Source organism: Anas platyrhynchos, chromosome 1 (genome assembly GCF_047663525.1).
Source record: "Anas platyrhynchos isolate ZD024472 breed Pekin duck chromosome 1, IASCAAS_PekinDuck_T2T, whole genome shotgun sequence".
Classification (NCBI taxonomy): Eukaryota; Metazoa; Chordata; class Aves; order Anseriformes; family Anatidae; genus Anas; species Anas platyrhynchos.
The window spans coordinates 119,305,927-119,318,937 of record NC_092587.1 but is presented as its reverse complement, the minus strand read 5'-3'; the positions used below and the strand labels follow the sequence as shown (position 1 = coordinate 119,318,937).

The 13,011-nt window shown below is 42.0% G+C and overlaps 1 protein-coding gene across 20 annotated transcripts in view; it reads left to right on the top strand.

Moving 5' to 3' along the window:
• DMD (dystrophin) overlaps positions 1-12,722 on the top strand; it is a 1,236,775-nt gene extending 1,224,053 nt beyond the window's left edge. For 18 of the 20 annotated variants that reach the window (XM_072027522.1, XM_072027514.1, XM_072027525.1 and 15 more), the window contains one exon: positions 10,244-12,722. In XM_072027522.1, coding sequence (XP_071883623.1) covers positions 10,244-10,341 — 98 coding nt within the window. In that variant the 3' untranslated portion in view covers positions 10,342-12,722. Of the gene's footprint in view, positions 1-3,513; positions 3,546-10,243 lie in introns of all 20 variants that reach the window. The other 2 variants (XM_038175527.2, XM_072027520.1) reach the window with 1 other exon arrangement.
• Positions 12,723-13,011: the final 289 nt, after the last annotated feature.

Here is a 13,011-nt window from a genome sequence, read left to right as displayed (position 1 = left end):
AATAAATAAATGGCACTAAGGAGAGCAGAGGTTTTGTTTTATTTTTATTTCATTCACATGAAGCATACCAGATACATTGTCTTCTCTCAGTCTTGCATCAGCCAGGCTCTGTCACTCTGTTGTGAATGGGACTAATGTAAGTGGGATTAGTAACTTTGATCACTGCAAATACTGGAGTTACTTTTATTCTGGCAGCAAAGCATCTCATGACTCACGTTTTTATTTCCTGATTTACTGAATTATGAGAAGAATACCCTGGAGTAATTACACTGCACAGACTTCTAGAAATACTTTCCTATTTGAGCTAGTCTGGCTTCTTCTGGAGTGTATCCCCTTCCCCTGTGCTATGGTGTATGCATGGTATATACACCACAGCAGTTAGCCCAGGTGGCAGAGATTGCTTATCCCTCTGTGATTCCGCAGATTCCTGATCACTCAGGATTATCTTCCTGTGGCAGAGTGCTGAACTGAAGTGGCTGAGCTGCTCTGCAGAGTTCTGCAGTTGTGATGGGGAGGGCTCAGCCTTACCTGATTCTTAATACTCAGACCTGATGTAAACTGAGAATACGTTAATGAATGTCACAAAACTTCAATCGGTTTTATTTTTTTTTAATACTGTGTGCAGAGCTCTCCTCTGCAGCCTGCCCCTCTCCTGCATTGTGTCTGAGAGGAGCAGTGAAGCAGTGCTCTGTGCTTTGATCTGAAACTGCATAGGTGCATGAAGTTTTTATTAGTGCCTGCGCCTTCAGGGTTGATCTGATCGCTCTCTGCATACCTTTGCTATTGATGCAATGTCATGTATATTTCCAAAAAATTGAGAAAAAAAATGACTCCTTTATTTTGGGAGGGGTGGAAATCTTGAATTGAGCAGGAGCAGTACATACCAGGCATGCATGCATGGTGTCAGTATTCTGATGTCTTAGAGAATACAAATTTTCAGAAATGTATACATTTGTATACAAAGAAGAAAATAAAATCCATTAAATCCTTTTTAATCTTCACAGAATCACAGAATTTCTTGGTTGGAAGAGACCTCAAGATCATCGAGTCCAACCTCTGACCTAACGCTAACAGTCCCCACTAAACCATATTCCTAAGCTCTACATCTAAACGTCTTTTAAAGACTTCCAGGGATGGTGACTCACTCTTTGTTACATTCAAGAAATTCTAGGGTGATCGCTCACCAACAGTTTAGTGTGGGGCAGAGCTCTCCCAGTTACCTTTAAATCCATTTTCAAGTAGAATCCAGTCTTACCTTCTCACGTAGGTATTTAAACTAGGCACTGAGTAGCCACAAATTTAGATGCTTGTGCAGACAAGGTAGGCATCTCTTAAAAGCTCCAAAAGCATCTAGCATATTGTTGTAGGCAGTTCTTCATCTTCTCTTACCCAAGCCTCCCTCATGGCCCAGGACTTTCTTACACCCGTGTTGCAGTTTCTGGAGGTCTCAGGAAGACCGCTGACTGATCTAAACCTTGGAGCTCTTCCTAAGAATAAGATCAAAGTGTGCAAAAGGTTTTACATCTTCATTGCCAAGGCTTTTCTGTTACATGATTTCTATCAGTGAGGGGTTCACTTCTTCCCTGCTAGGGAGGCATTTTTGAGCATTTGTGGCTCCCAATACAAGCACAAGAGGAGGTTGCAGGGTGTGCAGGGACTCAGTTAAGTCTTGCTGAGTTAGGCAGGCCTGCAAGGTAGGCTGAGTGGACTGTAGCGGGGTCTTTGGTGGGTTTTAGCCACATTAAGTCTTATAGTGAGGATCTAGGTGGAAAGGAACAGACCTTTCATTAATAAAGACGTCTAGTCAGAACAGCCTGAAACTCCCCAGCGAGGTAACTTAACCTGTAAAGAAACAGCATGAATAAAACTATGGTAAGTGCTCTAAACTGAAGCTACACCTCTGCCAGCAGTCAAGCTTGCTCTAGTACCTCAGTGCAGCACTGTCTGTGTGCAGTGCAGATTTAATCTGAGTCAGGGCTCCCCTTAAATCCAGAGTAAAATCCCACATCCAGAACATGACCTAGAACCTAATATTATTGCTGTTTTTATTATAATTTCTGATGGTAAGAGGGATGTTGTTAGGAAGAGGGAGAAGGGAAGGAAAGGAATGAAACCTTTTCTGTTCTATAAATGATAACCTTCACTGTGAAGGCCCGTCACAGGTTATGCCAGCCTTTTCTATCACCTTAATTTCGTACTTGAATAGTGTCTCCAACCTGTGACTGGTCAGTGGTGCCACTCACTGTCTCTATCCTCTCCTCCTTTCCATTACCTTCTTTGTTCAGCTTTTCTCCGTTGCTGCCCCTTGTTCACCTTCTTGTAAAGTACCTGCAAAGTTATTTATCATCTTCTATCCCTACCCTCTATGCAGGCCACAATACCTACAAAAAAACTCGACAGCAATTAGGTCACTGTTGTGCTGACTGGTGTGTTCTCACTCACACAGCTTTCTCTCTCCTGGTTGTCTCGTACATTGTTTACAATTACATTATTTACAGCAGCTCTGGGACAAAGAGCATCCTCTTTCTTAAACAACACCTACCTCGGAGAGTCTCTTGCCTAAGACTGGTGGTACCAGTGCTCCCAGTAATGCACCAGTGGCAGTGGAGCACTGCTTGTGGAGGCAGCAAGTGCTTTATTGTCACTGGACATACCTGGGAGGGGACACAAGGGGTGTTCCTACTGTTGATTTTCACCTGGCTTTCTTTTTTAAAACACGTGTACTACACTAAGTGATTGAGAAAAATCTGCTTGGTCAAAGAATGGCTTCTGTACAGCTTCATAAGAGACATTTTTTCAGCTAAAGTCATTACTGCCTGCTCTGTTTTGTTCTTGCAGCTAAAAAGTGTTGAGAAACTTTCCCTTTTATCCCCTTTACTTGATTTTTTTTCCTTCTTTGTGCCTCTGCTCCCTGTTTTTACAGTGCATGCAAATCAACTTGCTAGAAATATCATCTGTAGTACATTTGTCTTGAATGTGAGAATGGTGATATTGCAGTCTAATAGCTTTAGGTGTAAAATAAGTGTATGAAAACGTGTATATATGATGGTATATGCGGATATATATATGTAGGCAGTAATAAAATGTAATGTGTCTGGATAAATTAATTTTGAAGTGGGGAAGCATGATTTTACCACCAATACTAATTAGCAGAAGTACTCAAATTGATGAAATTTGCATGCCCAGAATGTGAATTCAGATTCTCTCTGTCATCCTCAGCTGAAGGGGTTGTATGTCAGTTTTAGTGGTTTTCTCAAGTGTTCTTGCTAAGTTAAAACCAAACAGCAGATTACAGAACTCTTCTTGAATAAATCAGCCCAGAATCGTCAGTGGATTTCAATGTACTCTCAAACCTTGTTTAAAGCAGAAATGCAGTTATTTAATATTAAAGTCCTAAATCAAAACTGAAGTATCTCGTACAGTGTAAAAAATACATTTGTGTGTGTTGTTCTGTTTGTTTTTTTTTTTTTTCTTTTCTGATATTTCTTCCACTTCCTCTCTCTGTTCCTAAAGGAAGAAATGCCCCTGGAAAGCCAGTGAGAGAGGTTAGTGAGATGCAAGCTCACTGCCATGGCTTCTGTTTGTCACATCTTGCTTTCTGTGCCCAGCATGTGTGTGACAGCAGCACGGGTTCGCTTGGTTTTGTTGAAGAGCGGGGATTGTCTTCTTGTCATTTTGGTTTTGTTTGATTTTGCTGAGTGCATTCGCCATTAGTGTGCTCTAACAGTACCACACCTCTCAACTCTCTACGGAGACAGTGCTAGCCCAGGGATGTGCCTTCTCTTACATCCTCCCAGAGATGGAAATTCAGGAATGGGGAGGATGAAATAATGCATTGAAATTAAACCTTTGAATGATAAATGCGTGCAGTAAATAATGCTGCTGCCATTGACATATATTCTGCCATTCTTGTGTGAACAAAACAGCAAGACCCACGTCCCTTGCTGTTCTGCTTACAAATTTAGGATTTTATTTGCATACATTTGCCAAAACAACAACCATGATTCCCAGTAATTCAATATTTTCTTTTTCCTTAAAACAGTGAGAGTTGAGAGGTATAAGAGATTGAGGTGTATCGATGTACTGATGTACTGTTGCACAGTGAAGAATGCTACTAACACTCGCCAGCTCCACAGCGCTGTGTTCAGCGATGTAAACGGGCAGCAGCTTTCACTGTACTTTGGATGTGGTTGGTTTGATGCAAAACAGATTTCAGAATGTGTACGTTGCTGCTTGTTCATGGAGGAAAATGTATCGCGCCGTGTTGTCCCAGCACCTTTTAAAGGATTTCCAGCCAGCCTTTATTTTTCCTCTTCAAAGCTGCTCTTCGCTCTCCAGCCAGAGACAACGTTTGCAAGATGAACTCCTAGGGAGCATTATTAATAAAGATAAAATATTCAGAGACTGCCTGAGTGCAACTGCAGGTAGCTGTGAAATGACCTTTCCTGTACAGATGTTCAGTGTGGATAAGGCCAAACCCAGTTTGCAAGTGCCCGCTGTCGCAGCGGGGTGGGCTCATGAGGAGGCACTACGCTGGGGTTTTGAGTTGGGCTGCTCTGAACCCCTGGCCAGCCACACGCTGCTCCAGGGAAGCTAGGATTTGCTCTACCACAGTGCCTTGAAGTTCAGTGGTTCCCTGCACGTGCAGCTTGCACAGGTCCAACTGTTTTGAGGAGAGAGATCCTCAATGCAGATTAAGTCTGTCCTGAAATGTCAGATCCTTTCATATGGATCAAAAAAGGGTGCTTGGCGTGTCTTCAGACTGCGCCAGTTCAGAAATCGCATGGAACTGATTTTGTATTCAGCCCTTCACGTTTGGTCTGAGAGTTGTTCTCCAACTGAGCAAAGCAGGTTGTTGATTTCCATTATCCTGGTTCACGCTTATTCATACTGTTCAGAAAAAGGAAAAGGTTCTGCTGCTGAGGACTTTTGCTACAATTAAAAATATAAAAGGTTAGAAAAATGGGCATGTTTTTACCTGATCTGATTCCAGCAGCGTAACCCTAAAAACGTTGACTTCTTCAGCGAATTACTTACAGCTCTCCAGTGGTATTTGTGCTCACTGGCAGTGCCAGAGGGTGCTTAGTAACTTGCAGACCTGAATATAAAACACAATTCTCTGCATGCCCGTGAAGTATATGAGCTAAGTTACAGAACAGCTTTTGCTTTATGCGTGAACCCATTTGTGCAACGTCAGATCATGCAGTTTTAAGCCCACTAGGCCAGGTTTTGATCCCATTACTCACATTAGGTATTGTCTTTGTGTGTAATCCCATGGATTTCATGGCATTACTCGATATGAATACGGGTATCAAAATCCACGCTACCAACAGGAAGGATTTCTCTTTGGTGGGGGAAGGGATAGAAATCTGTGCTGCTGAAAAGAGACTGCATTGTGCTGGGGTTTCTTAATTTACGTTCTGTCCACTCTTTGGAGTCTGAATGCTCCACATTTATTTCTGTGACAAGCTGTGCTGTGAGATTGATATTCAATTACTGCGCCCTCACCCAAGGGCCTTAATTCCAGTATAGCCTCTAAAGCAAATTCAGCAGATACGAAGCACATCATTCTGTGTGCAACCAGAAATGATGTAGCTACTGTCTGCAGAAAGAGGCATCTCCTGCTTTCAAAGAAAATGCACCTGTATTAGTATTCCCTCCATTTTATGTCTAAGCTGATACTGTCCATGCCCACGTTGAGTGTTATTGCAGCATTTCAAAGACTGTGCTAGTATTTTTCTTAAATAACAGCTTCCGACCTTTCAGTGCCTGAAGCATGGATAAAACTTCTTCAGCTTTAATGTGGAAAAAAAATGGAATTAATGCCTTCTTTGGTGGAGTTATATTAAAAAATATTAATAATAATGAGTGGGAAGCTATGATATATATTTTTCTAAGAGCTTTGGGGACAATTTTTTTCTCATTCACTTCTTAATTAAAAATGTCAGTGTTTTACGTTTCAATCTCACAGAGGACAAGAAAGCAAGTATTCAATAAGAAAAAGCTGAGCTATATCGAAACAGTGAATTTGAGCTCTTAGAAGAGGGTATGTTTGTTACAGGTAGAGTACCAAGAAATTACTGCATATGTTGTTTTCAACTACTTGTAGTCTTTATTGTCCTACCTGCTACTCCCTTGTGCAAGAGAGGCATAATCCTAATCGACCCATAGCACTTATCCTGGATATTTTTCCCTGCATCAGTGAAAAGGTTGCTCGGGTCATGAGAGCCACAGGAAAGGGGTTCAGAAACTAGAGCGCCCCAGAGCAAGGGCAGTCTGCTCCAGGTCAGTGCTGACTGCCTGCTGCCTGCAGAGGATTTGCAGAAACCCTGTGAAATACCGTACTCTGCTGTGCAGGTCACTTTGCAGCAGGTGAGGAGTCATGAATCAAAATTAGACCACCTGTCCAGTCTGCCTCTGGTTCCGTTGCAAGGAGGAGTAAGGTAAAAAAGGAGGGCTTTTACCTTTTATTTTGTGCTACAAAACTGCTCCTGGGCTGGTGATGTCCTTAACGCTACCGTTCCCGTGGTGAGCACCTCTCAGTGTGCAATGCAAAGCAGCACAAGGTCCTTAAGCCCAAACCACCTGGCTCAGAGCTCTGCTGCTTGATTCATATCAAAACCCTGGCAGTGTGGAGGTGCCCCGCTGAGGTTCGTGGTGAGTGGCCGGAGGAGCAGAGCAGCGCTGCCTGTCTGCCCCGTGTCCTCCCCTCCCAGGAGCGGTGCGCTTCACTTCAGCTGCTAGCATGCACTGCAGTGGGCAGAGGTTTAGCATCGTGCCCTGGGTGCTGAGCTCGGATGGCTCAGGAGGAGGCACGCGACTGTTCGGCTTCTCTGCAGAGGAAGCTGTGGCCTGTGATGCAGGGAGAACACGGAGCTAGGTCTGCGTAATCACCTCAGCCTCACCCCCTGCAGCTTTTGTGGAGGGAGACCAGACTCAAAGCATGGTTATTTCGAAAATAACAGAGAAATTAATAGAGAAAAGAAAAAAAGCATTAACAGACATTCCTGTAATCTGTGTGCATTAAAAGTATTTAATCTAGGCATCTCTGGATGCATTAGGTCTTCTTGGTCTGTGTGTTAGCTGCGTGAGCAATTCAGTATTTTGTACCTACTGTGGCAAGCTTCTGAAAGACTTTTATATTTTCTTTTAATTAAAGATTTTTTGATTTCATATTTTCTTTCTAGACATACAGTCTTTCTATAAAACCAGATTGCTTTTGTTATCTTTACAGCTCTGTGTCTGATAGAACAAAATAATATTAACTAATACTATTTTTTTCTGAAGATGGGTGTTAGCAGCTTGAGTTGCTGTAAATCCCTGGAAGGGTGGTCACTCTTCCTGAGCTGGAAAAAAGTGGTGGTGGAGTCCCTGGAAAGTCCTGGAATCCCATCACTGTTCCTAGAAATAACAGATGGCAATGAACCTGAGTGAGAGATTGTGATCCCACAGGCAGTGTTGCCTCCTGTTGCTGGTTACCGCTTTGCAGCTCTCAGCACCCTCCTGTCTGGTGTCTGTGGGCTGCTGCAGGCGAGGAAGAAGAGCATTTAAAGCCTGGAGACTGCTTGAAAGTAGCTTGCAGGGTCAGTGCGGATAATTTGTAGGGATGATGCAGGCTACCCAGGTTATACCAGCATTATTTTGATAAGGCCTTGATACCCCATGCAATAAATATACTTAAGCATACCAAAGTTTCTGGTAAGCAGAGCAAACCAGTGGCAGTGATGTTTCGATCTACCTGAGGATCTCTCACCTAAAATTACTGCTTTCCTATGACTGTGTCAGATTTTCCCTTTCTGTGGTGACATTTTCTGGATTATTCTCAGCCAGGGGGATTGTGCTGTAATAGAGGTAGATGAAGATTAAGGACCATTACTAGAATTGCTTATGAAAGTTATGCTAGCATTTAATTACAGCCTGCCTGGTGCGAGGAAGAGATATTATCCCTTCCATCTAAAATAAAGGCAGTAGCACACATTTACTTGAAAGTAAGCTATATTTTGACCAAAACTTGGCAGCAATTTTTCATATGCTCTCATGTGACAAGCTGATGAGTAAATTAGGAGGTTTTGCTTAGGATGAATAGATGGCTCTACATTAATGATTTATATATGAAATTACTGTCTGATGCATCTATTTCTCTGTACATTAGTGCAAGTAGATTAGAACCAAGTGTTCCTTCTTATTGATACCAGACACAGTGCCACGCACAGCACAGCTCACGATGAAGCTGGCAGCTTGTTGAGCAGTTACCATTTAGATGTGACATAATTTTGTGGAGTGAAAGCTACATTCAAATAAAAAAGTAGTATTTGAATGTAAAAAGTGGTGGTAGTAGTTTTCCAGGAGAAACAAGCTTCTCTGGGTATTTCTGAGGTCATCTGTTTTTGATTCCATACACGCTGGTGAATGTTAACTAACATCACTCCAGGCCCCATGCACTGTCAAAATGCCAACCACAATCCTTGAACATCTGGAAGGGAACGGCTGTTTCTTCCAGCTTGTGTGGGTGAGCTCGGTTTGTCCCACAGGGAAGCCTCATTCCTGTTGTTAAAGATGATGGTTGTGGCAGGAGGGACAACAGCCCCGTAGGTGGGCAATGCAGTCAGGCTCCTGCACCGTATCGGCACTGGGAGGTGTATCTGGGATACCTTGGTCATGTCCTGTATTCATTTGGGTGCTGCTTTCTCCCGGACCATGGTGAGGATTCAGCTCGCAGGCTAATGCAAAGCGTGCCTGAGAAGCAGCGTTGTGGGCAGACAATGTTGTGGCTTCAGTGCTTTCCCAAACAAATACTCTACTGCAAGTACTCTCAGGGAGTAAATCAACCCCTCTGGCCACAGCAACGTGGAGCTTTATTGAGTTTTCTTCCTCTGCTAAATACTTTCACTTGCTGGCACTCTGCAGCTTGGGGACTGCTTGAGCTGGAGGTCGCATGCACTTTGCATCTAAATAAATCTTGCTTCCATGATTATTTTCTAATGCCTTTTTAAACTCATTTATATGTTTGGCTTCTACATCAGCCTGTGCTGATGAGTTCAGTAATGTAATTATATGCTGTGTGGAATATAATTTCCTTCTGTTTGTTTTAAGACCTTCTGTCTGCTTGTTCCTCCTTGTCCTTGCAAGAAATCTTGAACTGGATGCTTATCCTTTGGGGTGTCCAGATCTCTCTCATATTCCCTCTGCAGTCATACACTTCCAGGAGTGAGACTCCAGATGGGGTTCGGCTGATCGAACCGTATTTCTGTCATGTGAGATGCCAAGGGGCATCTGAGACAGTTGTAGGGGGTGGCAGGACTGACGCAGGCCTCAGAGAGGAGACCCACCCTCTTCTGAGCAGCAGCTGGAGGCCAGCTGAACACCAGGTGCCTCAAATGACAGCTTTTGGCAATCAATCTCCCTACCTTGGAGTCTGTGTAGTCTCTAATGTTGTTGAAGCAATTCCTTACTGCTTGCTCATCAGCATTGCCACCTTTAACTTTCCTTTTGCAACAATGGAAAAATGGGTGCAAGAAGTTACAGGTTTCATCTCCAGAATTTTTGTGCTTATTTATCGCTTCTGCATAAGAGGTCCACATGCTGTGGTTGTAGCATCTCAGGACTTTACAGTGGTTAACAGTGAGGAGAAATGTGCAAATAAACCACTGCGTACTAGTTACTTGGTAATTGCAGCATCTTTGTTTTCGCTGGACCGAAAAGCAAAGGGTATTATTAAAACCATGAAATAAACTGCAGACATTGAGCTTGGTCTTTGTTTTAGTTATCTGTGCAGACATCCTGTTGGGACCTCTTGGCTTTAATGATGTAGTTAATTACTGCTGATCTGTTTGTTTCTGTTTTTCTCCTTGATAGAACACTGAGTGGTCAAACGCTTTGCAGCACCAGTTGGAAACTTTTCTGTGATGTCATTGGATTTAATCGTGGCTTTGGGTGAACATTTGTTACGATGCAGTTTCTTCACTACTGGTTTTTTTTTTGGAACACAAACATGCTGGCTTACCGTCAACGTAGTTCACACTGGCTGTTTAAGCGAGTATTGCTGTTAAATGCTTAGCAAAATGGGCAGCTTTTGCTAATGATGACACATGCCTGTCCAGGAGACTGCCTGGTGTGGTCCACTGAGAATGGTGGTGAGCTGCTTGCAGAGAGTGATGTATCTGTACCTGGCCTTTTCTTCTTCGTTCTTTTTGCAGTATGTTCTTTTTTGTTTAATATCCTCTTCTTTGACTTTCTTTTTCAGGCCACAATGTAGGAAGCCTTTTCCACATGGCAGATGACTTGGGAAGAGCAATGGAAACCTTAGTTACAGTGATGACCGACGACAAGGTGTTAGAATAGCAAGATGTGTTTTACAACTTCAGGCGTCCCGCATGGTTTTTATAATATTCATACTACAAAGAGGATTAGACTGTAAGAGTTTACAAGAAAACAAATCTATATTTTTGTGAAGGGTAGTGGTACTATACTGTAGATTTCAGTAGTTTCCTAAGTCTGTTACTGTTTTGTTAACAATGGCAGGTTTTACACGTCTATGCAATTGTACAAAAATTATAAGAAAACTACATGTAAAATCTTGATAGCTAAATAACTTGCCATTTCTTTATATGGAACGCATTTCGGGTTGTTTAAAAAAAAATTTATAACAGTTATAAAGAAAGATTGTAAACTAAAGTGTGCTTTATAAAAATAATTGTTTATAGAAACCCCCTTTAAAAAACACAAAAAAAATATTGAGGCAGTGCATTTGTTTAGTATCATTTCAGCTCTGCAGCTGCATCAGAGAGAGATTCATGTTCTGTGTTCTTTTCCTTGCCTGTCAAAAAGAAGGAAAAAAAAAATGTATTTCCTGCAGCAACATCAAAACGGCCAACTTACATTTCTCATTGGTTTCGTCTGACTAGGGCTGGCTTAAAAAAAATCTCCTGGACTTCCAGCGAAGGTAGTTATTTCACCTCTTTCCAATAAAATTAACAGTTACACGAATCACACAGCTAGTTTGCAATAATTAAATGAAAGAGCACATTACGTGACAGAGTCTGCAAAAAAATGAATGGAAAAAAAAAAAAAGGAAAGAAGGAAGGAAAGAATTTAATGACTGTCCTATGCGCTGGTGTTTCCTCTGATGACTAAATTCCTGAATGTTATTAGTAAGGAACGTAGAAATTGCCTTACCGGATCCAACCTCTGGACCTTACTGTCCGGTACTCTGCTGGCCAGGCCAGCACCCCGTGCTTCAGCAGAAGCAGGGCACGGCTCTCCCCTGCTGCTGCCACCGTTAGCATCACTTCGCTGCACACAAGAGAAGAAAGAGGGAGGCTCCCTCCTGACCCCATGTGGGCTCAGCTTCTAGCATGAAGCACAAGTAGGTTTCTCACTGAGCATCTTTTCTTGTATGGCTTGCGGTGCTGTTAACGAACACAGAGCTACTCGATCCTCTGGAAAATATAAACCGACCTTTCCACAATTCTTGTCTCAGCCTGCTACAGCGGCTGGTCCCAAGGAGCTGTAATGCAGCGAGCAACCTTTGGGAAAGGCTGTAGGAGAGTTACTGCTGTTCTTATGTGTGTATGGTAATCAGGTGAAGGTAGCCACACTGCTCCATGAGATATTTATCGTCAAAACAAAGGCCCTGATGCTTTCTCCTTCCCCATTTCTCTCTACAAGTAATACCGCACAATTAACAATAAAATGAGAAAGAGAGGAACTGACAGAAAAACAGATTAGCCACCTAACCGCAGCTCGTGAGAGGTAGGTTTGGGTATGAGGTGCTGTCAGCAAAAGCTTTACCACTTCATTTTCTTAACCAGCTTTTAATTTTGTCTTAGAATACATAGAAACACACCATCTGACTTTATATTGCAAGAGTAAAAATCTGTTACCTCTTCTTGTATGAAGTGTAATTAAACTTGGGAAAGATTTTATTTTGAATGCTAGTTAACATTGAACATGGCTAGTCATGCTATTTCTACCTCACTTTGGTTTTGTGGTGTTCCTGACAATTACGTACAGATAATGTTACATCACCACTCGTCCATTGTGTGAACAGGTCTCATCATTTAAATATCAATGACAATAATTTACAAAGAATAAGTACAATCCCCCCAAGTCTCTGCTTTCATAATAAAGAGCTTTTTTAACACTTTATTACAGTAGGAACCCTACGTGTTTCTCATGGTCTTTTTTATCAGAAGGTTTAAATTGAGATCTGAGAAAGAGCTGGGTTTCTTCTTTTTTTTTTCCCTTATACATTAAACCTTCTCTTCAGAAAAAAAAATGGAGGAAAATGGATTGCACGGTTGTTTTCATCAGGGTTTTGTTTTGTTTGTTTTACTTTATAGGTCTTAGTTTTGGAGTGAGTCTGTCAAAAATATTTAAAAAGTTGAAAGCTTTATCGCTGCTTTTTTAAGCATAATTTGGGAATTATTTCATATTCCTTATAATGACAAAGTATTAAACTGTAAAACATAATCAGTGTAATTGAATACATAAATACCATATGGCATGTTATTTCATTGTTACTCAGTACTGGGTTATTACTTGGATATCATAATATATTGTGTTTTAACACCAACACTGTAACATTTACTAATTATTTTTATAAACTTCAGTTTTACTGCATTTTTCACAACATATCAAATTTCACCAAATATATGCCTTACTATTGTATTATATACTGCTTTACTGTGTATATCAATAAAGCACGCAATTATGTTATAAAATGTGTCATGTTTTTTACTGAGGTTCTGCAGCCGTCCGGAGGAGCTCCCCTCCGGTGGCCCTGCCTCACATCCCGCTTCTGCAGCCTCTTGGTGCCGGTGCCCACGGCAGCACTCAGGATTTGGTTGGGAGAGGACAAGAGGCTCCTCCTGGTTTTGTTCTTTCTCCCCATCAGTATTTTGGGCAAAGCAGAAGCCACACGAAGCACACAAGGTGGTCTGTGGGAATGGTGTGCACTGCTTCAGAGGTGGATGAAATTCAGCGCAATCCACAGGCTCTTTTGCTCGGTGA